This window comes from Petaurus breviceps, unplaced genomic scaffold (assembly GCF_028583685.1).
Source record: "Petaurus breviceps papuanus isolate PSGF00001 unplaced genomic scaffold, PetGlider_PUasm1.0 688, whole genome shotgun sequence".
NCBI classification, from domain to species: Eukaryota; Metazoa; Chordata; class Mammalia; order Diprotodontia; family Petauridae; genus Petaurus; species Petaurus breviceps.
Window position 1 is genome coordinate 27,206,513 of NW_027186457.1, and position 23,509 is coordinate 27,230,021.

General features: G+C 40.1%; 1 protein-coding gene across 2 annotated transcripts in view; it reads left to right on the top strand.

The window, feature by feature from the left end:
• PEX5L (peroxisomal biogenesis factor 5 like) overlaps positions 1-23,509 on the top strand; it is a 190,308-nt gene that overhangs the window by 122,860 nt on the left and 43,939 nt on the right. For both annotated transcript variants that reach the window (XM_069104813.1, XM_069104814.1), the window contains one exon: positions 5,646-5,741. In XM_069104813.1, the coding sequence (XP_068960914.1) occupies positions 5,646-5,741 (96 nt within the window). The remainder of the gene's footprint in view (positions 1-5,645; positions 5,742-23,509) is intronic.

The window sequence follows — 23,509 nt, forward strand, 5'->3', positions numbered from 1 at the left end:
AAGGAAGGAAGGAGGGAGGGAGGGAGGGAGGGAGGGAGGAAGGGAGAAAAAAAGAAAGATGATAGATGGATAGACATAGATTGAAAGAGACACACACAGTGAGAGACAGAAACAGAGAAAGGGAAACAGAGCGAGATAAACAGAGAACATTTACAAAGTGCTTATTGTGTACTAGGCACTGTACTAAACTCTACTGCAAAATTATTGTAATCTTTTCCAGCTCTTCATGTCACAGTAACAACCATTGATGGTACTGTCGTGTAGTGACTAGAGTTTCAGGCTTGGAATCAGGAAGATCTTGGTTCAGGTTCTGCCAAAAACTAACTGTTTTCCTGGGTAAATCACAGCCTCTCAGATGACTTTCTAACACTCAAGTTGTGCATAATTTATTGATGAAGAGTCTATATTGAAGGAATCATGGTTCTGAATCCAAAAGAGTTTATCACATTCCCTGTGAAAAGCAGGATTTGCTTTATTTGTCCTTAAACTATCTTATTCATCCTTCCTGAGGTGTTGTCTCATCCTAATAACTAAGACAGTTGAGAAAGGAGATAATAAACTTATATTAATGATAGAGGGAGAAGACCAGCATTGGGAACTGTTTGATAACCTCCGGGACTGTATTTTGTGACTTCCTAGTAAGTTTACTTAGGTTTCTATGTATACCGTTGTCTATCTAGATGAGTTTATTTCCAAAGGATTCTTGGATTTATCCTTACAAAGCACCTAGAAAGTATATCTGTTGCAGAACAAAGTGAGTGGCCAGGTTCCAGAGTGCTAAAACCTATTGAAATGATACCCTTGGCATTGATTCTGTTTAGTTTCCAGATGTAATTCCAAATTTGGATTGTATTCTCTAAAGTCATACATAGGTAGAGCCCTGGGCACTTTGAGGAGCACCTCTCTCTGGCCCCTCTCCCTCTTATCACAGAAATTCTGATAGATTGTTGTTATACCACTTATAATGCATGGCATAAGCACTGGAAATGAAATGATGTTCCCATTAGTGTCCAATTTATGAACAACATGCTAATAGGCAATAAGTGATTGCCATATCATTGGGGAATAAAAATATTGACATTATGAAGAAAATCAAAGTTGGACATCTGGTGGCTACATAGTGGATAGAATGCTGACCTTGAAGTCATGAAGACCCAAATTCAAATCCTGCCTTAGACTTTGATTAGCCAAATAACTGAACAAATCATTTAACTTGTCTGTACCTGTTTCCTTATCTGAAAGATGTAGAGATTGGACTCAATAACCACTAAGGTCCTTTCCAAGTTGTGATCCCTAGAAAGGGAACAAAAGAAATGGTTTTGCCTCATACCATTTATTATTCCATATGGGGCTCATCAGTGGGGGAAAGTATCAGAATATTACTAGAAATGTTTGTAAAATAAGAGTTAAACTGAAGGAAATACTTTAAGCAAACATGAACTTAAGTCAAGGAAGAACTCCCAGGCTTAATAGGAAACATGATTTCAGTGCCAAGTGGCATAGTTCTGTCATTTTCCTGAATTCGATGAGTTGCTTGTTCATCCCTCCTTCCCCTCCTCCCCCTCCTCTTCCTTCTCTTCTTCCTCTCCTTCTTCTCCTTCATCTTCTTCTTCTCCTTCTCCTTCTCCTTCTTCTTCTTATTCTTCTTATTTTTCTTCTTCTCCTTCTTCTTCTTCATCTATGACTTCATCATTGCAGTGTAACTCCCTCCAACAATGCATTGACAACTGGTATATAATTTATCATCTTAAAGCCTAGCCTGGAGGCATCAGGAGATTTCCTCTTTTTCCCATAATCATGCAGACCACATGAGCCAGAAGCCAGACTTGAGCCCACTTCTTCCTGATTCTGAGACCAGACCCTCTATCTACTCTGCCACATTCTCTCTCATTCTTTATTTTTAAATAGTAAGGCCTTAAGACATTGTTAGTTGGTGTCTGCTCAATAGTGAGAGATATCAGATAACAATGTAGCCTCAGTTTCTCCACAAAAATTTATTTATACAATTTTATTTTTATTTTATTTTCAGGTATATTGTCTCCCTCTAACTCATTAGCTCTTTCAGGGAAGGGTGGTGTTCTGGAAATCCTTTGCTGATGTTGTTTCTATTCTATGATTCTGTTAATGCTCCAGAATCCTAGAGATTATTAGTAAGGAAAACAGCCCAAATGGAATCAGAATTCTTATACTGTTGAAAATAAGGATGCACAAGCCTTGGAGAACAATGCATACAGAGGAGTTACTGTGATAGGCAGTAATGTGCATAAATTAGGAAACAAATTAATTGCTTACACATCGCTGAAAATTGAAGTGACAAGCACAGAGGAGGTCTGAGTAGCTTCTAAGTATAAGGTTTCTTAAAAATCTGGTTTAAGGCTGAGGAGTCTATTTTTCATTTTAATATTAGAACTCTAAATATTAATGCCTAAAAGACATAATTTCTAAATAAAAATCATTAACCATGCCTGGAAGGGTTCCATTGCTTATATTTCTAAATGAATAAGACATAAGAGTTCCTTCTTTTTTGGGACCTGTGATTTCATTTGGGTAGGGGGTTCCCAGTGAGGAAATTCCCTCTCTCAACACACATCAACACCTGCTCTGCACTTTAGTCTTAGAGACCAAGAAGCTGTGTGACCCACTCAGCTTTACGTGTGCAACCAATATGTGACCAAGCTAGGATTTGAACCCAGGTCTTCCTGTGTATGAGGCTGGCTCTCTATCCACTGTGCAATACTGCCTGTCAGAATAAAGAATATGCTTCCTGGAACCGCAGCTTTTTTCTTCCAGCAGTCTCTATTCCAATCTGGATCCCCTTTCTCTGTCCTTCCCTAAAATGATTAAACATCTACAAGTTGAGAAAGAAGCAGCTGTGGGGCCAGTTAGGTGGCACAGTGAATAGAGCACTGGCCCTGGAGTCAGGAGGACCAGAGTTCAAATCCAGCCTCAGACACTTAACATGTACTAGCTGTGTGACCTTGGACAAGTCACTTAACCCCAATTGCCTTGCCTTCCCCCTCAAAAACAAACAAAGCAGCTGTAGCCCCATTGGATAGTGGGGCTTCAATATCGGCCACTTTCAAATTCATCCTTCACGCAGGTACTAAGTATGGCATTCTGGGTTTGCACTAAAAGGTTTGATCCTTCTATGTCTGCAAACAAAAGCCCTAAGTGAAACTCCAACTGACTTGGCAAAATGAAAACAATGCATGGTCCAGCTCTGAGGTTGGTGCTGAGAAGAAGGTATCAGAAGTAGGGGTTCTCCAGGCTTCTTAGCCCCTGATAGTCTTAAGGGGCATCTATAACCAGGTTCTATGCCAAAGGGCTCATTCACCAGAAGGAGAGGAATAAGGGTGCTTGTGGACAAGGGGAAGGAAAAATAACATCCTTTCTATGATGTATGTGATCCAAACACTGCCAGGTCCTGACCTCTATTTATAAAAGGGAAGGGAAGAGAAGAGAGAAGTAGACTGAAGGCCAAAGGGTGAGGAATGAGCTGGGAATGGGGAGGAACAGAGACTGGTGTGCAGAGAGAAGAGGTGAGATGCACCTGGCCAATATCAACCAGTAAAACAACCATACATTATTATGGGACAGGCAGCATCAATTTCGTACTTTCTAAGAGGTGGGCAGAGTAGGTTGCCACCTGTTTCTCATGGGCAGAAAATGTTTCTTTCCTACTGACTCTCTTCCAACATCCGAAAAGCTATCCCATGGAAGAGAATGTAGCCTTAGTGGCGTTGCTCCAGCAGGCAGAATGAGGACCGCTAGGTGGAAGTTACACGGAGAGAGATTTGGGCTCAGTAGAAGCATGGAGAGAGGCAGCATGGTGGGATAGATAGAGTGCTGCCCTGGCAGCCAAGAAGACCCAGGTTCAGATCCTGCCCTGGCTATGTGACCTTGGGCAAGTTACTGAATTGATCAATCAGCACTTTAGTTTATTCTACAAGTTTCAGAGAAGGTGCTGACCTGTATTAGAAGAGGGAGTTCCCAATACCAATAAAATCACAAGTCCAATCCCTATTGCCTATAAGGAAGTGCTTTTTAATCATCAAGCTATCTAAAAATGGCAAGGTCTATTCAAAATCTAGCTAGCCAATTGTCCCTATCTGGGTGGAGACATTGTGGAATATAGGAAGGAATCCTGGATTTAGAGATAAAGGACCCAGGCTTAAATTCTGATTCTGCTACTTACTAACAATATGACCTTGAACAAGTCATTTAACTTCTCTGGGCCTCAGTTTCCTCATCTGAAAATTGAGGGATTGGAGTAAATGACCTCTCAGGTCCTTTCTCTCTCTAATTCCCATGCTCTGGTCAGGGATGTTGGAAGGGATTTCTGCTTGGAAAGGTTGGACTAAATGATTTCTCATCTGACTCAGAGTGTACAACTGTCTCCAAAATTCACATGATTGGAGACACTCCTTCAGAGCCTTCTGGAGATGTGTGCATGTAACTGGGTGAAGGTGTTATGCAACCTATGAAAATTAACACACTGGAGTATAAAGTGTTCTCCTGATTCTAATCATTTCACTGTAAACTAATGATAAAGTCTAGTGCCCACCTCCTGACAGAGAAACAATGGATGCAATCTGCAGAAAGAGACACACGTTTTTGGACATGGCTAATGTGGGAATTTGTTTTGCTTGATTATGCATATTTATTACAAGAATTTAATTTTTCTTTCTTTTTCCCCCTGCTAGGGTAGTGGAGTAGGAGAGAGAGAGAGAAATAAATGCTTTGTAATTTAAAAATTAGCATTCAGTTTTTTAAAAATGGCACATCAGCAACAATTAATGCATCTATCTAGGTATGGCCTATTAGCCTCTGATCTTTCTTAGCAAAGACTGGGCTCTAAGGGAATGAGATGAGGCCCATTAGATTATTGTTGCTGGGAAGAAGCAGGGGAAGGTTCAGAGCCTGCCCTGCTGTGATGGGCTGAACTATACTGCTAGAAGGAAGGAATCCAGGAGAAGGAAGCCATCCAAGAAGAAAGGGAAGGTGGGAAGGAAGGAGTATAAAGCATTTATTAAGCCCTTACTATTTGCCCGGAGCTGTGCTAAGTGCTGGGGATACCAATACAAATCCCAAGAGATCTTCTCAAAGAGTTTGCATTCTAACTGGAAAAGACAATACCTAAAGGGGAACTGAAAGTAGGACAGGGGTCCAAGGGAAGAGAGAGGGCCGGAAGTGAGAAGAAGGCAAGATAAGACAAGAGTTCATCTACCAGAGACACCCAGGGCAGAATCTGGGCGATTCCAGTGGGAGGGGGCTCAAGAGGACGGCCACAGCAGAAGCATCATGATTTGCAAATAGCAGAATGTGATTTGGAGACATGGGTGTAAGAGGCATCTGGGGAGAGACATAGACATCCGACTTCCCACTTGGCTGAGCCTTTGATCTTCCATGGGGCTAGCTCTGCTATGAAGTCTATCCTGGCCCATAAGCAGCTCCCTACATCCCATGGAAGGGCAGTCATCTTCCCTTTGAGAAATATTCCTATTGCTAAGTAGTAAACAAAAAGCTTAGGTCTCTTGTAGGTGCCGCTTGAGTTCTGGTGGAGGCCAAATGGAGTGAAATGGGGAAAAGAGTCAGGCAGCTGTGACTCATTTGATTACAACGTCATTGTTTTGGGCTTATTTTAGGCTCGCCTGACCAAAGAACATCGCTGGGGAAGTGCATTGCTCTCCAGAAACCACTCGTTAGAAGAGGAGTTTGAAAGGGCAAAAGCAGCAGTGGAGGTAAGTTTTCTAAAAAGTATAATTTCTTATTCTATGTTTTTTCTAAGACAAAAGCTCAAAACCAAAACCCTTTAGGACATACAAGAAACAGACAATCCTTCCTTCAATGACTCTAGGAACTTACTGATGTGGGTATTCCCCCCAATCGTGCTAATAGCAATCCACCCATATGTTCTCCTCCTATACAGTTCTTATCCATTAAGCCATATCTTCCTGTAAATCAGAGCATCTTAGACTGGCAGCTATCAATAGATTTCATGTAGTCTGTCAACTTGGATGGAGGGGGCGGGGAATTACATCTTCATTTACACCAACCTCTAACTGAAACTTAGCATTTCAATTGTTTATTTGAGAATGAATCTCTAGGCTTCACCAGACTGGGGTCTCTGACACCAAAGACATGAAGATCCCCTGGTGTAAATCTTCAACAGGGAGTCGCTCAGCGTGACAGGGGACCTGCCTCTTATTAGCCCTCTTAGTAGAGGGCTCTCCATAGATTATCCCTCTCACTCTCTCTTGCTATGTGACCCATCTTTATAACTACAGAAAACAGTCATGGCTGTTTTGTTTATCTTTATAAATATATCCCTGTGTCTTTATTCTGTTGTGTATTTAGAGCACCTTGGGTAGTTAGATGGTATAGTGGATAGAGCACTGTGCTTGAAATCAGAAAGACTCATCTTCCTGCATTCAAATCTGGCCTCTGATACTTACCGGCTTGTGACCCTGAACAAGTCAATTAACTCTGTCTGCCTCAGTTTCCTCATCTTCAAAATGAGTTAGAGAAATAAATGGCAAGCCACTCCAGTATCTTTCCCAAGAAAACCTCCTAATGGGGTCATGAAGAGTCAGGCACGACCTAAATAACAAAACAACAACAACAGGAATGAGACTGGATGTGGAATCTATGGTCTTGTCCTTCGGTTATCAATCAGGTCACCACAAGATCTGCTTGGTGCCAGAAGGCAGAGCTAGGAACAGTGGGTGGGATTTGCAAAGAAGCAAATCTAAGTTTTATGTAAGACAAAAAAAGTGTCTTAACTATTGGAGCTACCTAAAAGTGGAACCGGGTATCTCAAGGAAGAATTGTTTCTCCTTCCTAGAGGGGTCTAAGCAAAGGCTGGATAACCCCTTGTTAGCTATTTCGTAGAGCTAGATGCCGGATCAGGTGCATTACATGTCCCCTGAGAGATCTTCTGGCTAGACCCATGAGCCTCTGAACTCTATAATTCCCTAATTCCTAGACCAGTTTTGGAGAAGGACACTATGGGGAGATCGTGGTCCTAATAGGACTAACAGAGAAGGAAACTCCTATTGCTTCCATAGGGACCCCTTAAGACTTTATATATTAGAAAATCTGGCCTTTCTTTGGATATCCTGTTAAGTCCCACGTCTGGAAACTAAGACCACAGAATCATATATTTAGAGGTGGAAACAACTTTAAAGACCATCAAGTACACCTCTCTCCTCATTTTATAGATAAGGAAATTGAAGTACAGAGAAGGTAAGTGACTTAAGCACAGTCATAGTGCTAGTGTTTGAGGAAAAATTTGAACCCAGATCTCCCTGATTTGAGGTCCAGTGCCTCATCCACTATGCTAGGCTGCTGCTTCACAATAGATCACTCAGATCTCCCGGACCAATAGAAGCCAACAACATGGTCAAAGGTTCTGTATCTTTTGGATCATGTAATCTCTGCATTTCTTCTTCAAAGCTTGTGCATCATCATGCTTAAGAACCTGGTGGTGCTCTTGTGGGAGTTTTTATCTCTTTTTATTCCTTCTGCATCTTTTGGTTAATATTAACCTAACCTGACCAAAACCTGTCCCCATGGGATGTGAAAATTTATTTACAAACCTTAAGAATTTCTTAGGTAACAAGCCAGAGGAAGAATCTCAGTTGTTTCTGACTCCTTGTCAACATGTAAATCTTCCTTAATCAGTCTATTTGTGAATCTCCTAAGTGTAGTTTAATCTGTAACTTGACTTAGTTTACCTAACAAGTTTACTTGATAAAGTTTATTTCTTTAAGGACTGCGTGAGATTATGACTCTCTTTAACTAAGTTTGTTCAACTTTCATGATATTGAAGGAAGGATGGGATTATGGATCTATCTTCTCTTTAACTTTTATGACCCAAGAGAAATGTACAGGATTGTCATATGTAAAGGAACTATTTCTCTGATGTAATTTTTACATCATTAGAATCCTAATGAGGGTTCAGATTTTCTCTGAGGTCTGAATCTATTCTTGAGCACAATAGTACAACCTAGGTTTTTACCTCCATAATTTCTGCATTGTGGTAAATATGTTTGGGAGCAATTACTCACTTACTACATGAACTCAGAGAGGAGATATTTCTCCCAAAACAAATTTTACAAGAGAGGAAATATTTTTCCCCTAAGACCCTCAATGAACTCAGTAGTATAGAATGTAAGGCCCTTGAGGGCAAGAACTGGTTCACGTTTGTTTTCTATCTACGTACCTAGCACAGTGCCAGACATATAGTAGATTCTTAATAAATGCTTGATGACTGATTGATTGACAGTTGGGATGATTTGCACCAGACTGACTTTTCCAGGTACTCCCTAGAAGTATGCAAGGATACTGCATGACGTCATTAGTTGATTCATGTGAGTGAGCAAGCATGAAAAACCCACTGGAAAATGGAATATGGTCAAAAGGGGGAAAAATGTTCCTTTTGGTTCAAACCCCAGAGGGATACGGAGCAGTACCTGGGATGGGTTGTTTTATGAGTTTGGAGCATACATACTTCAGCAAAGCATGAGCTAGTGAGGACCTCTCCTTCATTATTGATCCAAGATCTTGAATGCCATAATTATCCTGGGAATGTAGTTCATTTCAAGAGCTATCTTGCCATCAGAGGTCGGACAAAATGATGGCCTCTATTCATTCTCTCTGTAACAGTGCACTCAAGACATAATCAAATCACCATCTGCCATTTAGCCCTTCTTGTATTCTTTCCATTCTGAGTGATAGCTCCATCACAGTGTTCAATCAGTCCTAGGAAGCCCTAGGAGAGCACTAATTCATCTTATTAAAGTTCAGTCAGTCCACCCAATTTTCTTTTCTAAATCCTGATTTCTCTTTCTTTTTGTTAAATTGCAATTGGGTTTAGTGTTCTTGAGAGTGGATGAGACCAGCCAACTCCCCATCATCTGACTGTTCACATTTCCTGAGCAGGCAGCAACAATTCTCAATTTCACTTATACATAGATTTGCCAGACCCTAGGGTTAGCTAACAAGGTTTGACCTCCTACTGCATTCAGAACATAATGTCAGGCAGCATACGAAAGAAGATACAGCTTTGACTAGCTTTTGTAATGCTTATAATCGAGATAACAAAACATTCACGAAAAGACAATCAGTCACCCACAAAATAACACAGTACAGACTCAAAGAACATAAGATGCTAGGGTGGGAAGGGACCTTAGAGACCCCCTAATGCAACCTCCCATTCAACACAGGAATCCCTTGGATAGGCACCATGCAAAGGCATGAAGGGTAAAATTTGTCATGGGGGACGTTGGATTCCATCATAAGCAAATTAGCTTGGCTGGAACAGAAAGACTGCTTTGAGGAATAAAGAAAGATGTTGCTAGAGGTGTAGGGAGAGTGGAAAAGAGAGATCACACATTTAGAGCTCTGATCTAGAACTTCAGGAGCAATCAGATCCAAGCCCATCATTTTACATATTTTTGCCTCCTTTTTCTGAGGTCCAGGGAGGAAGTGACTTGCCCAGGGCTACATGATCAGTATGTGCCAAAGATGAGACGTTTAAGTTTGTAAATCAAAGAATTATAGATTTTGAGCTAAAAAGGGCCTTGGAGGGCAGACATCAAGACCAAGTCCTTCATTTTACCTCTAAGGAAACTGAGGCCCAGAGAAGTTAGGTGACTTGCCAGAGAGCATAGTGTCAAAAGCAGAATTAGAATCCACCTCCCCCTAACTCCTAATATAGTGCCCTATTCCCTGTGTCATACTGGGAAGAGTGAGTTGGATGGAGACCTTGAATGAAGTCCTAAGCAAAAGAATTTAGATTTGAGTCAACCAATAATAAGGAGCCACTATCCCAGTTCAGATACTCCCCCCCTTCACTTGACTGTCAAAACAACCTTCAAAACATCTTCCTGCCTCTTGTCTTTCCCTCTGACCACGTTGCCTTCTTCACACCACTATCAAAGCAAACGTTTTGATTCACCACTTGATCAAATCACTCTTGGACTCAACAACCTTCAGTGGGTCCCCATTGCCCACTGAGTAAAACCCATACCCCTCAGCCTGGCATACAACGCCTTCCAAGACTTGCCTTTCCAGGCTTATTTCATAGTCTCCACACCCTGTCTTTCACTGATCTTCACACACTGTACTCCAGTCAAGCTAGATTGTTCCCTGTTCTCCAATGGCATCCTACCCTGTCCAGCTTGGCATAGTAATAATGATTAACAATAATAATAATAATAACAGCAGGCATTTTTATAGCATTTTAAAGTTAACAAAACACTTTACATACATTATCTCATTTGATGCTCATAACATACCTGTAAGGAAAGCTCTACAAATATTCTTATCCCCATTTTAGATATAAGGAAATTGAAGTCAGATAAGTGATTTGTTCATGTCAGACGACTAATGACAGAGACAGAATGAAAAGAGATAGGCCTGTTTGGAGTCAAAAGACCCGGGTTCTGATCTCAGCTCTATTGCTTAATTCTATGTGTAGCCTTTGACAAATTGATTCCAGATTTTGAACTTCTCATGTGTAAAAATGAGGGAGTTGGGCCTCTTAGGTACCTTCTAGGCTGAATTCTTATTATCCTCTGATTTCACCTACATGCAAACTATCCTCTATGCCTGGAATAGTGTCTACCTACCTCTCCTCATATTTACCTACTAACATTCTTCCCTTCCTTCAAGACTGCCCCATCCAACCCAGATATGGGGACAAAAAAGGTTTGGAGTTAGAGGCCTGAAGATTACAATCTGCTATGTATTACCTGTGAGACCTTGGGCAAGTCACTTATCATAACCAGGCCTGGAGTCAGGAAGACTCATCTTTCTGAGTTCAAATCTGGGCTCCAATACGTCCTAACTGTGTGGTCCTGGGTAAATCACTTTAACCCATTTGCCTCCATTGTTTCATCTGTAAAACTAGCTGGAGAAGGAAATGGCAAACTACTCTAGTATCTTTTCCAAGAAAACCCTAAATGGGGTCATGAATAGTTGGACACCACCGAAATGAATAAATAACCACCACCACCTTGTTCACAAAACTAGTATGTATCAGAGTGAAGACTTAAATCCAGGTCCTTTCTGATTCCAAGGCCATTCTTTATCTGCTATGGCCAATGAGTTATTCAGTCCTATGAATTACTCCTGTCCCTGATGTAGTCTGGATTAAAAGCACATGAAAGTTACTTAGAAAAATATGCAAAAAAGGCCAGAAAGAAGCAGGATGACTTTGAATGCTAAAGTGAAGTTGATTTTGTTCTTTTCTTAATTTATTATACATTTAAAGAGAAAAACCACCATGTGCAGAGTAGAAAGCTATAGCTTCCCCTTTTTCGTCTCTCCTCTGATTGATTCTGTTTGGTGTTATGTTCTAAACAAAAGTAAATTAAATTTTTAAACTAATGGGCTGTAACCAAGGCTAGATTTGGAAAAATCTACTATTTTTCCAAGGTATACTCAATACCCAATGTGGTGGATGAGTTCATGATGGAATATTAAAGAATATATGTCAAAATCTTGAGAATTCAGTGCCAAACTATAAAGCAAGAGTCTGTGGCAAAGAGAAGACATGTTGCATAATAAAGGGAATTTTCAAAGATCTCACAAAAAAGAAAAATGCCCAGCAGAAACAAACATGCCTCATGACACATCACAAGATTATTTCAGAAAAGAATAAAATTGAGACTGAATTCCCAAGCATTTTATTAGTTGGTTTATTTTCCGGAAAAATAATTTTGTTTTGTTTTCCTTCAGAAACAGAGAGGTTGTGTGGGTCCACAGGATGCTAATGCTTAGTATGGCAAACTTGACTTTCCTCCTCAGAGGTGGAGGGTTTATTTATATGCCCTGAGGACAGAGGGAAGGTGCCCTCAGATGCCTGTCTTCCCTCCCACCTCCAACATTCAGCTCACAGCCAGTAGCCTTGATACACTTTCCTAGGAAAGGGGAGATGATGGATGGTTGACCCATGGGATTCCTATAGAGCCTTAGAAATCCCCTCAACTGGCTCCAGAAAGCAAAAGCAGAGACTATATCCCCTCCTCAGCATGAAGTATAATGTGCTTGACACACCCACATACATGCACACACATGCACATATACACATGCACACAAACATGAACATGAGTGCACACTTAAATGCACGTATGTGTACATATGTTCTTCACAACCAAATGCATGGTCAAAATAGGATGTCTATTGGTTTTGGAGTCAGGAATATCTGAGTTCAAATCCCATAAAATCACAGAATCTTCCAGTTAGAAATAATGTTAGGGTCCACCTAGTCCACCCTAGCCCTAAAAATGAGTCCCTCTTCAGCACAGTCAACAAGTAGTCATTTGGCCTTTGTTTAATGACCTCTAGACAGGAGGAATCAAAGTAATTGACCTTTACATAGGATTTAAAGCTGTGCTAAGCACTTTACAGATGCTATCTCATGGAACTTTCATAACAAGCCTGGGAGAAAAGTCCTATGAGTATTATTATCATATTTTTTGCAGGGGAAACTGAGGCTGAACAAGGTTAGGTGACTTTCATTTTGTTTCATTTTTGTCTTTGTGTTCCCCACATCAGAGGTTGCAAACACACCTACAACACTCCTGAGCATAGCTTGAATCAGGTTAGAATATAATTGAGTGATAAATTTAACAAAGAAAAATACAATAAAGCACAAATAATATTGCACTTTAATTCAATATATGAGATCCTTATGTACAGAGTAGTAGCTCCTATTTCTCTGAGTCTGATAACACTGCCCTTCATAGTAGGCTCTTTAATTGATTAGATTGATTGATTTACAGGGAAGAGAAAGCCTAGCTATTCAAACCCAGGTCTTTCTTCTTCCCAAGTGAGAGCTTTAGGCATTATATTAACCTTCCTCTTGAGGTAGCCCTGCCCACTTTGGAAGAGACCAGATTTTAAGGAAGTTTTCTCCCCTTTCATCAAACCTATATATGTGTGTGTGTGTATGTATGTATATGTGTATGTATGTATGTATATACATATATATATACCTATATATCAAAACCTATATATTTGGCAAACCCTTTGCCACTCCTGGCCACCTCTGAGACATGCCACCTGTGTGACCCTGAGCAAGTCACTTACATTCTCTCCATTTTAGTTTTCCCATCCACAAAAATAAGAATAATGATAGCATCTATCACTCAGGGTCATTGTAAGACCCAAGGCATTTACGGGAGCACTTTATAAAACTAAAAATTCTGTCACTGTCAGTTATTATTCCTGTGTTAATACTAATTGGGACAAGATTTTGCCATTTTCTTGTGCAAAGAAGTTTTGTGTATATTGACCAATTACAACAATGGGAAACTGTATAAAAGATATCTCTTTGGAAAACCCATGGATTCTACTGCTTTATCTGCTTCCTTCATGGGAACTGCAAGAATTGTAAGCTTCTTGAGGGCAGGGATAGTTTTGTTTTTGTCTTGGTATCAGAAGAGCAGAGGATTGCAGATCTAAAGCAGGAAGAGACCCTAGAAGCCATAGAATCTGACCTTAGTCCAACTGAGGCCCAGAAAGCTCGATTGACTTGCCCATGGGTTATAATTGGCAATGATGTGGTTCAAACTCAGGAACTATGACATCAGCTCTTTCTGCTGCATCATGCTCCCCCTCAGTCCTTAGTATAGCATCTGAAATATAGCAGATGCTTAATGAATGTATAGTGAATAAATAAATGAGGATATCATTGAAAAAATGGAAGAAACATCTACTATTTCTTTTCTATCTTAAAGTAGGCTATGCAATAATTTCTATAGACTAGCAAAAAATCAGTCAACAAATGTGTCAGGCACTTAACATGGAAAGAAAACTTTTATATTATATATATATATATATGAATGATACATTCAAAGTAGATACAAGGTAACCTTAGAAGAGAAATAATTAGCAACTAGGAGTCTGGGAAAGGCCTCCAGAGAAAGGTAGTATTTGAGCTGAGTTTTTAAGAAAGCAGGGATTGATGGGGCAGGGGTGTTAAGGGAGAGCATTCTAGGCATGGGGCACAGTCAGGGCCAAGGCCCTGCCTGAGATAAAAGATGAAACATCCTGGGTGAGGAATGGCAAGCAGGCCAGTGTTACTAGACCTCAGAGTACATGGAAGGGAAGAATATGAAAGAAGGGAAAGATAGGAAAGGACCAAGGCATGAAGAATTTTAGATGCTAAACAAAATAGTTTATATTTGATGCTAGAAATCATTAAGAGCTGCTGGCGTTCATTTATTAGGATGGTGACATGGTCAGACCTGTGCTTTAGGAAAATCTCTACAGTGACTGAATGGAGGATAGACTGTACTGGGAGAAACTAGAGGCAGGAAGACCAGCTAGGAAGCTGTCCCAATAGTCCAGGTGAGAGGGGGCAAGGGTCAGAATTAGAGTAGAAGGGAAAGAGGTATATTTGAAGAGTGTGGAGAAAGAAATGACAAGATTTCACAAGAAATTGGGTATTTAGGGTAGATGAGAATGACACCTTCACTAGGGGACTGGAAGGATGATGGTGCTTAGAAGATTCTATGGAGTAGAGGGTTGGGAGAGGGGGGATGTAAAGCAATAAATTATGTCTTGGAAATGTTGAATTTTTTATGACTATGAGACCCCCCAATTCAAATTGTCTAAGAGTTTGTTGGTAACATAAGACGGGAGCTGTGGAAGAAGGTTGGGCTGTACTCCCTTACCAGAATTACTTGATGAGAGATGACAATGGAATCCATAGGAGCTGATGAGATCACCATGAGTACAGAAAAGAAAGGGAAGAGGGTCTAGCATCAAGCTGGTAAAACATACCTCTAGGAGTACACCTGGACCAGCCTGAGAATTGGAAAGCCACAGTCTTGCCAGTTCCATGGATGCTGCTGGGTTTGGTTTATGTATTTTAATCAATGTTTTAATTACTGGGCTTGTCCCCTGAGACGGTTTTGCTGTAGGCTGCAAGTTTAAAAATTAAATAACTGTGAATAAATAATAGAGTAAGAGAAAATAATTAGGATCCACATTGGCAGAAGAAAAGGGAGTGTCTCTCTTGCAACAAGACTCCAAGAATCCCACAGTCAGATTTCAAAGGGACATTAGGGGTTATCCAGCCCAACGTCTGTATGAATAAGAACTCTGAAGCCGACAAGTGTTCATTCATTCCACCTTTGCTTGAAAACTTTCCTGGAAGGAAAGTCTGTTACATCCCAAGGCAGCCCATTCCATTTTTGGAGAGTTACTGCTAAAAGCTTCACCTTCTGCAGGAAGATCTCCCTTAATGTAAGTGCCTTCTCTCTATTGATAATCTCCAATTTATCCTGCATATAAATTGTAAGTCATTGTTTGTACATCAGCACCCCCATTGGGCTTTGAGCTCCTTGAAATCAGGAACTTTCTTTTACCTTATTTTGTATCTCCTGTACTTAGCACAGTGCTTGGTAAATAGTAGATGCTTAATAAATATTTATACTGATTGGCGGCTCTAATGCTTAGGAAAGTTTTCCTTACCTCACTCACATTTTCCTCTTTTAATATCTACCCATTATTACTAAATTCTTCCCTTTGGGACTGAGTGAACAAGTCTAATTACTTTTTCACTCAGAAGCCATTCAAATACTTGAAGACAGTTCTAAAACCCTGCCCCAGAGTCTTCTCTTTGCCAGGTTAAGTGTGCCCAGTTCCTCCATGTGTATCCCATATAATCTTAAAGCTCTTCACTATCTTGGTTACTCTCCTCTGGCTGTATTCCTGTACATCAAGGACCTTCCTAAAATGGGCACCCAAAGCAGAAAATCCTATTCCAAGACAAAGTAAAGCAGAACCATGAACTCCCTAGTCCTAGACACTAGGACTCTTTTTAACACAGCATCAGTCTGCAAGCCCATCTTTGGGCTTTCATCATATTGGTGACATACATTGAGCTTGTCATCTTCTTTAAATCCCCAGATGTTTTTCACAGAAGACAATTCAAAGAATTAGAATTGGAAAGACATCTCAAAGATCATCTAGTTCAAGCTGTACCTGAAAAAAGAATTCCCTCTAATTCCCCAACCAATGAGCATCTTCTAGGCTTGAAGACTTCTAGTGGGATGGGAGGTGGGATTCATTCCCTCTGGAGACAGCCCATTCCACCCAAACAGTTCAAGTTGTTGGGAAGTATTTACTTCCATAGACAGAGCCTCAATCTGCCTCTTGGGAACTTCCTCTCTTGCTCCTGATTCTGCCCTTGGGGGCAAGCAAAACAAGCCTCATATTATCTTCCTCTGAATCATAAAATTCAACCAAATGAAATTAAGTATCTGCAATGTACAAGGTATGGTGCTGGGGAAGAGGCAGGATATCACAATACTTGCCCTCAAGGAGCATATATTCTTAGTGAACCTACGATCAATTACTTAATCAATGAGCATTTATTAATACCAGGCACAATCTTGGGCACTGGAAACAAGAAGAGCAAAATGAAGCAGTTTCTGTCCTTAAGGAACTTATAAGGGGGGAAGGGGAAGACTGGGATAGAATTTGTATGCAGCTGAAGCAAGCATTTAAGTTCTTATGTCCGTAAAATCTCAAATCCAGATTAGGAAGACAGCTAGAGAGATTTTCATGGATATGTTTATATATGTATATATGCACAATACATACATATGTATGTATGTGAGTATATATGTATGTATTTGTACAGCATTGTCAAACTAGGACCCAGGGGCTGTTCACCATCTGGTATTCATTCACTTTGGAGAGGAAAAGGAATGAAATAAGCATTTATATAATTCCTACTATATGCTAGACACTGTGCTAAACATTTTTAAATATTATCTCCATTGATCCTCCCAACTCTATGAGATAGATGCTGTTATTATCTCCATTTTTACAGTTAAGGAAACTGAGGCAAACAGAGATTAAGTGACTCAAGAAGGGTCACACAGCTAATAAGTAAGTCCAGAAAATCTCCATGAGGAGAGTTCCCCATGAAAATAAAATCATGGATCCAAAACAACAAAATAAAAGTATGTGTGTGTGTGTGTGTGTCAAAAACAAATCATTGTAAGATTAAAAGGTATTTTCACATTGTTATGATGCAGGCCCTGAAATGCAATTTTCAAATCTGTTATGTATTCTTTGGTCAATCACTCTAGCTCCCTGGACCTCAGTTTCCTCATCTGTAAAATGGGGAGGAGGGGCTGGACTAGATTGCCTCTGAGGTCCCTTCCTATGTCTTTGCTTAGGATACCTAAGATCTACCATATGTAGACCCAAAGAACAACTAACAACATATCAAGGGACCCAGCAACAAAGGGAAGCATTTTCTTTCTAGACGATGGTTTGGTTTTTCCCTGAATTCATTTTTGTAGTGTCTGACTCTGAGGATGATAGATGTCAGAGACACACCAGCTAAGCTGGGAGGAAGTTGTGGATGATTCTTAAACTCCAATCCTTAATCTTGGATTAACTAAGAAATTGCTGACTTGGGAAGCCACCTACCCAGAAGATTATCTCTTCTTCCCATCCTCAGCCTAATTCACATTTTCTTTCTTTGAAAGTTTCACCTCTTTCAGGTAGGCAGAAGGGATTAATGGATTGAAAGCCTGTTACCTGCTGAATGTATTACACAAAATTGTCTTCAGGTCATATTTAATATCCTAAAAAGAACAATCTTCTCCCCTTCAGGAAAGTCAGAAAAGACCTTTTGGGCAAAGAATAAAGTGACTGGATGAATATTTTAATTTAACCCTTTTTAGATCCATATTACCTAAGGCCTGAAAAGTCATCTAAATGAATATATGTCCCAGTGAAGAGACACTTTTTAAATTATTGAAAAGACGCAATGAGAGAAAATGTTTTTATGTCCCTGAGGAACACAGTAAAAATTCCTTTGCTCTTACATGACTAGACTTTGAGCTGTTTCAGCCAAATAAAATCTGATTGTGATACAAGTGAGAATCACTAGTAAATAAGAGATGAAGGAATAGAGAGAAGTTTAAGTGAATACAAGAAATCAAATGCCTTTTATTTCAACTTTGGGGGTCGTTTGATATTAAGTGACTTTATATGGATTTGTATTTGCTGGCAGTATCCTAGAACCTCAGACTCTAAGTAGAAGAGACCTCAGTGTCCACCAAGTCCAACCCAGTTTAAATAAATAGCTTCTTTCTAGCATCTCTGACAGGCAGTCATTCAGCCTTTGCTTGAAACCCTCCAGTGAGAACCAGGATGATGGAATAATGTCTTGACAATGATGAAAGCATGTGCTATGGATGCTCAAAGTCCAACAATGGCCTCCAAATATGGTCAAAGATTTTTAAAACTACCATTGGATGATAGATTTAGAACAGGAAGTGTCCATAGAAACCATTTAGTCCAACTTTTCCTTTACCAATGAGGAAACTGAAGCCCATAAAGTTTAAGTGACTTGCCCAAAGTCATACAACTCATAGATGCCAAAGCTGTAATTTGAATCCATGTCCTCTGACTCTAAATTCAATGTTCTTCCCACTGTACCATGATGTTAAATATTGAGATTCCTCCTTGGCTTGCTGGAACAGAGGAGGAAGAAACAATGAAGTCTAGTAGAGTTAAGGATCTTGTGACCATGAAAAAATAAGGTCAAGAATGGAGAGAGTTTGCCCTGCATAACCTACCAAGCCTGGCCATGTAGGGTGTTGTCCATATCCAGGCAAGCTTTCCCACCAGCATCAGGACTAATGCCAACCAGTCAATATCAGTACTTCAAGAGGATACTGAACACTCAAAAACTAGCCCTTTCTCTCCCTTGCCCCTGCCACAAAGCCCATGAGTATGACATTAACTTAGTACGAAGCAATCCCAGCATGATGTCCATACTCCCTGACCAAAGATATGGGCCCTAAAGAAGTTTTCAACCTACAACCACCATAAAGGATTCATTCGGTCATCCTTTTCAATTCAATTCAGCATTTCTTAAGTACCTACTATGCGTAAAGCCAACATGGGTATCAGTGCTCTTTGTAGAAGGGAAAGATAGTAACTTGGAATGGTGCCATGACAAGAGAGACATTGCCATTATGGATAACCATGACCAGTGCCCTTCCCACCAATTCTGGGGATTCTAAATCAGCTCAGGTGCCAACTTTGTCATTTACCAGCTTTGGGACCAAGTGCAACTATCAGTACACTAGACTCTATGTATGCTTTAGAAAAAAGCTCGATTGACTGCTCTGTTGACCTCTATTGTTTTCTAGTTTGTAGCCCAAAACATAGTCAATGCATGAAATGCACAGCAAGTAGCTTTGGGGTGACCAGAGAAGGGTCTGCACATGGGCTGCAACTAGGAAGGCAGAAAGGGGACCCTGGGTAGTCAAACATGGCTTGAGGACACCCACAGGAGGGAGGAGGAAACTGAAGGAAGAGGTAGGAGACACCTAAGACAAGCTTTACCTAGCTCAGTTTTGCCCAAGGCTGGCCTGAAGTGTCTGTCCTATTTTTAACAATCTCTAGGGAATACAGTTCAGAAATTTTCCTCTCTCAGTTACATCAGTGTCTCCCAACCATTACCACCTGGATGTGGCTGGTTTGGCTTTTTCCAAACTGCAACTATTTTCGTCTTATTCAGTGATAATAAGAAAAAAAGCAAAAAGCTCATTTCAATCTTCTGCTAAATATTCTTTCATACACTTAGGACACCCCCTCAACTTTCTTTTCCATATGCTAAATAATCTCATTCCTTAAAACTTTACTCAAAACTCCTGTTTTTCAAGGTTTTCAGGGTGAGGAAAAAATTGTTATATTCCTTAGCTGTACTCTAGCAGAGAATTTTTTTTTGCCAAAAAACATTTCTAGTACTAAGAACCCATGATATAGTGTAAGGGATACTAGATGCCAAGGACCTGTGTTCAAATCCTGACTCAGCTACTTAGATCGCATGTGATAATAAGCAATTCAATGAAATTCAGGGGACATTTATGAAATGCCTAATATTTACTGGTTATGGGAAACAAAAAACAAAATTAAAAGTGCCCCCTGCCTTCAGGGAATTTAGAATCAGGTGAGGGATACAATGGAAACAGGAAGTACAAGATAATCCAGGCACCAGTGTCTAAGCTGTGTAAAAACATGGAGATAGAAGATAAAATGTTATCTATAGGAATAGCAGGTAGATCTGTCTGGCTGAGCATAGCATCTCTCAGGAGAGGTAATTTAGTAGGTAATGATAGACTGGAAACAGCTTCTGAAAGGTTTTATATGCCAAACTATATTTTATTCTAGAGGCAATAGAGAGCCAAAAAGTTATTGGGCAGAAGAGTGACATGATCAAATCTCTACTGCAAAAATATCCATTTGGAAGCTGATCATAGGATCCCACTATCTTAGAGCCAGAGCTGGAAAGGCCTCAGGGGTCATCTGTTCCACTTTCCCATACACACACCATCTTACAGATGAGGAAACTGAGGCACAGGGAAGTTCACTCATAGTCATACAAGTAGAAGGGTTGGAGCCAGGATTTGACTCCAGCTCCTCAGTCTCCAGAGCTGGTGCTCTTTCCATGGACCACACTGCTTGTGTTGGACCAGAATTAGAATGTATGTGGTACCAGTGTAGAGGAAAGACAGATGGAAGAGATATTTAGCCCTGATGTTTAAAAAAATTGGTTCTAGCAGTACTGAAATACTGCAAAATTATTCCAGTTCGCTCAACCTTTTCAAAGTTAATAAATAAAGTGGCTGCAGCAGGATCCCTGAGATTTTCAAAGATATAGGAGTGTTTTGGATAATTCCATTGAATTGTGTTGATGACAAAAAAATCCATTACAGCAGATGAACTGTACTTTTTTGTCAAGTTTTTTTTTCTTTCTGCTGCTCTGACATATCAATAGTTTCTCTGGGGGAGCAGTTACATCTCTGAAGCTTTGACATTATCCAAAAAGGTTTCTCATCTCTAAAGGAATGAGTTCTGAGTTCTGCAGGAGAGGGAATTGATGGTTCAGTGAAGTAAACTCAGAGGAATGAGGAATGAGGAACCACAAACTGCATTCCTGGCTCTGCCTCTGACCTGTGGCCTGACTATGGCCAAAAATCCACAGCCCCTGAAAGAGACCTTAGACATCATCAAATCCAAACATTTAGCAGATAAAGCAACAGAAGCCCAAAAAAGTTAAAACAGTACCTGACATACAGTAGGTGCTTAATAAATAAATGCTTGTTTGGTTAATAAGTATTTAGTGGTAGACTATATACTAGAATCCAAGGATTCTGATTCCTAATTAATTTAACACAACCAATAAGAAATAAGTGAATTAATGATGAAGGAATCAATTTAATTCAACTCAACAAGCATTTATATGCCAGATACTGTGCTCTTGAAATACAAAAACAAAAAAGATCTAATCCCCACCCTCAAAGAGCTAATATTCTACTAGAGAAAAACAACATGAATGAGGATAAGTAAATGTAAGACATATGTAAAACCAATCAATACAAAATAATTACAGGAAGTACTGCCAACTTGAGGAATCCAAAGAGACCCTCCAGAGAAAGCGTTCTGGGTAGAAGGAAATTTGTACAAAGGCATGAAAATGGGTGACGTACTGTCATACACAGGAAACAGCATGAAGATTAGTTTAGCCAGAGTATAGGGTTTGTAATGGAAAACAATATGTGAGTAGCCTGGAAGACTAGACTAGACTTGTGAAGGGCTTTAAAAATCAGATGGAGGGGGCGGCCAGGTGGCACAGTGAGTAAGAGTGCCAGCCCTGGAGTCAGGAGACCCGGGATCGGTTCCAGCCTCAGATACTTAGCACCCACACAAAATAACTGGCCGTGTAAACTTGAGCAAGTTACTTAACCCCAATTGCTTTAAAAAAAATAAAAATAAAAATCAGATGGAGGAATTGTAGTGCCAGTGCAATGTTCACAGTGTCAACAGTCACTATAAATGTACTGGCCTAGTGCTCAATCACAAAATATAACAGACTCTCCTATTGAAAACAGAAGCAAAACATTTATCCATACACCAGAAAACCGAATTCCAAAACCAGTAAGTCGATTCCATCATAGTAGCAAAGAAGTTAATAAGCCGTAACAGCACAGACAGTCACAGCATCCTTTCACCTTCCCACAAACCAACATTTACTCATAAATCTAACTGTCTCCCTTGAATGTGTCCTCTCCTCCCAACTGTGTTCTGACTCCCAGCTTCCTGTAAGCTCTGCTCCACCCTTCAGCAAACTTCTCCTACCACAGGCTCCACGTGGTTAAATTTAGCCTATTAGGGGGAAGAGCATATTTTCAAAGCAGGAAAGGTCTTCAAATTCCCTTAGATTTATTAAGGGACAGGGAAGATCTTCAAATTTCCATTACCATTACAGGAATTTGTGTTTTATCCTAGAAGCAATGGCAACCCATTGTATCTTCTTGAACAAGGGAGAGGCATGGTCAAACATTCAATCGATTTACAAGTGTTTATTAAGCACCTACTATGTGTCAAGTACTGTGATAGGTCAAAATGAATGCAACAGTCAAGGAACCTTTCTAGTCATAGCATTGGTCCACTTGAAGTGCTAGAATGTCATTATAAACCTGTGTGCTGCTGCTGCTTGATTGTTATAGATGGGATCTTCATTTTCAGTGCAACTCTAAGACTATATGCCTGAGCAACAAAAAATAAATGAGGAAGGAAAGAAAATATGGATGAATTGATCCTTCTGCTTTTATTCACTTAAGAAGCATTTAAAAAGCATCTATGGGGCGGCCAGGTGGCGCAGTGAGTAAGAGTACCAGCCTCAGTGTCGGGAGACCTGGGATTGGTTCCGGCCTCAGATACTTGGCACCCACACAAAAATAACTGGCCGTGTAATCTTGAGCAAGTTACTTAACCCCAATTGCTTTTAATAAAAAAAAAAAAGCATCTACTGTGTTCCAAGTACTATTCTCAATTCTGGGGATACAAAGAACAACAAAAACATCCCCTGTCCTCAAGAAGCTTGTGTTTTATACTATTTTTTAAAATACAGAAAAAGGTTTTAAGGCACATTTTTTCCCTTTTTAGGGGTGGGGTGGGGATAGAATCTAGAACTCCTTGGTTTAGGAAATCTACAATTGGCCAATAACTTAAAAGTCTGACAATGACCCAAAGGTTCAGAGAAGTTAAATTACTTGCCCCAAGTCACAGAGCTAAATATGGCAGAGGCCAGAATTAGAGCTAGGTCTCCATGACTCCAAAGCCTATTTAGTATCCACTGTAATGTGCTGCAATATTGTTTATTGTGCCTTTTAAGGAAAATGTTCATTTAAATTTTTTTTCAATCCCATTACAGCATCAGTGAGTTTACTTAGCTCAACCACATCTTAGTTTGTAAAAGATAGATGTGACCTACATGTAGGTACCTATAAGAAGACAAACCTTGTACAACCAAGAAAGCTTTTGAGTTCCTAAAAAAATTCCCAACCCACAAATTATTCTGTACTCACCATTGTTCCTCATCTGACACTCCCCCTCATATCCAATCACTTTTCAAGTCTTACTAATTCTGTCTCCACAACATTTCTGAGATCTG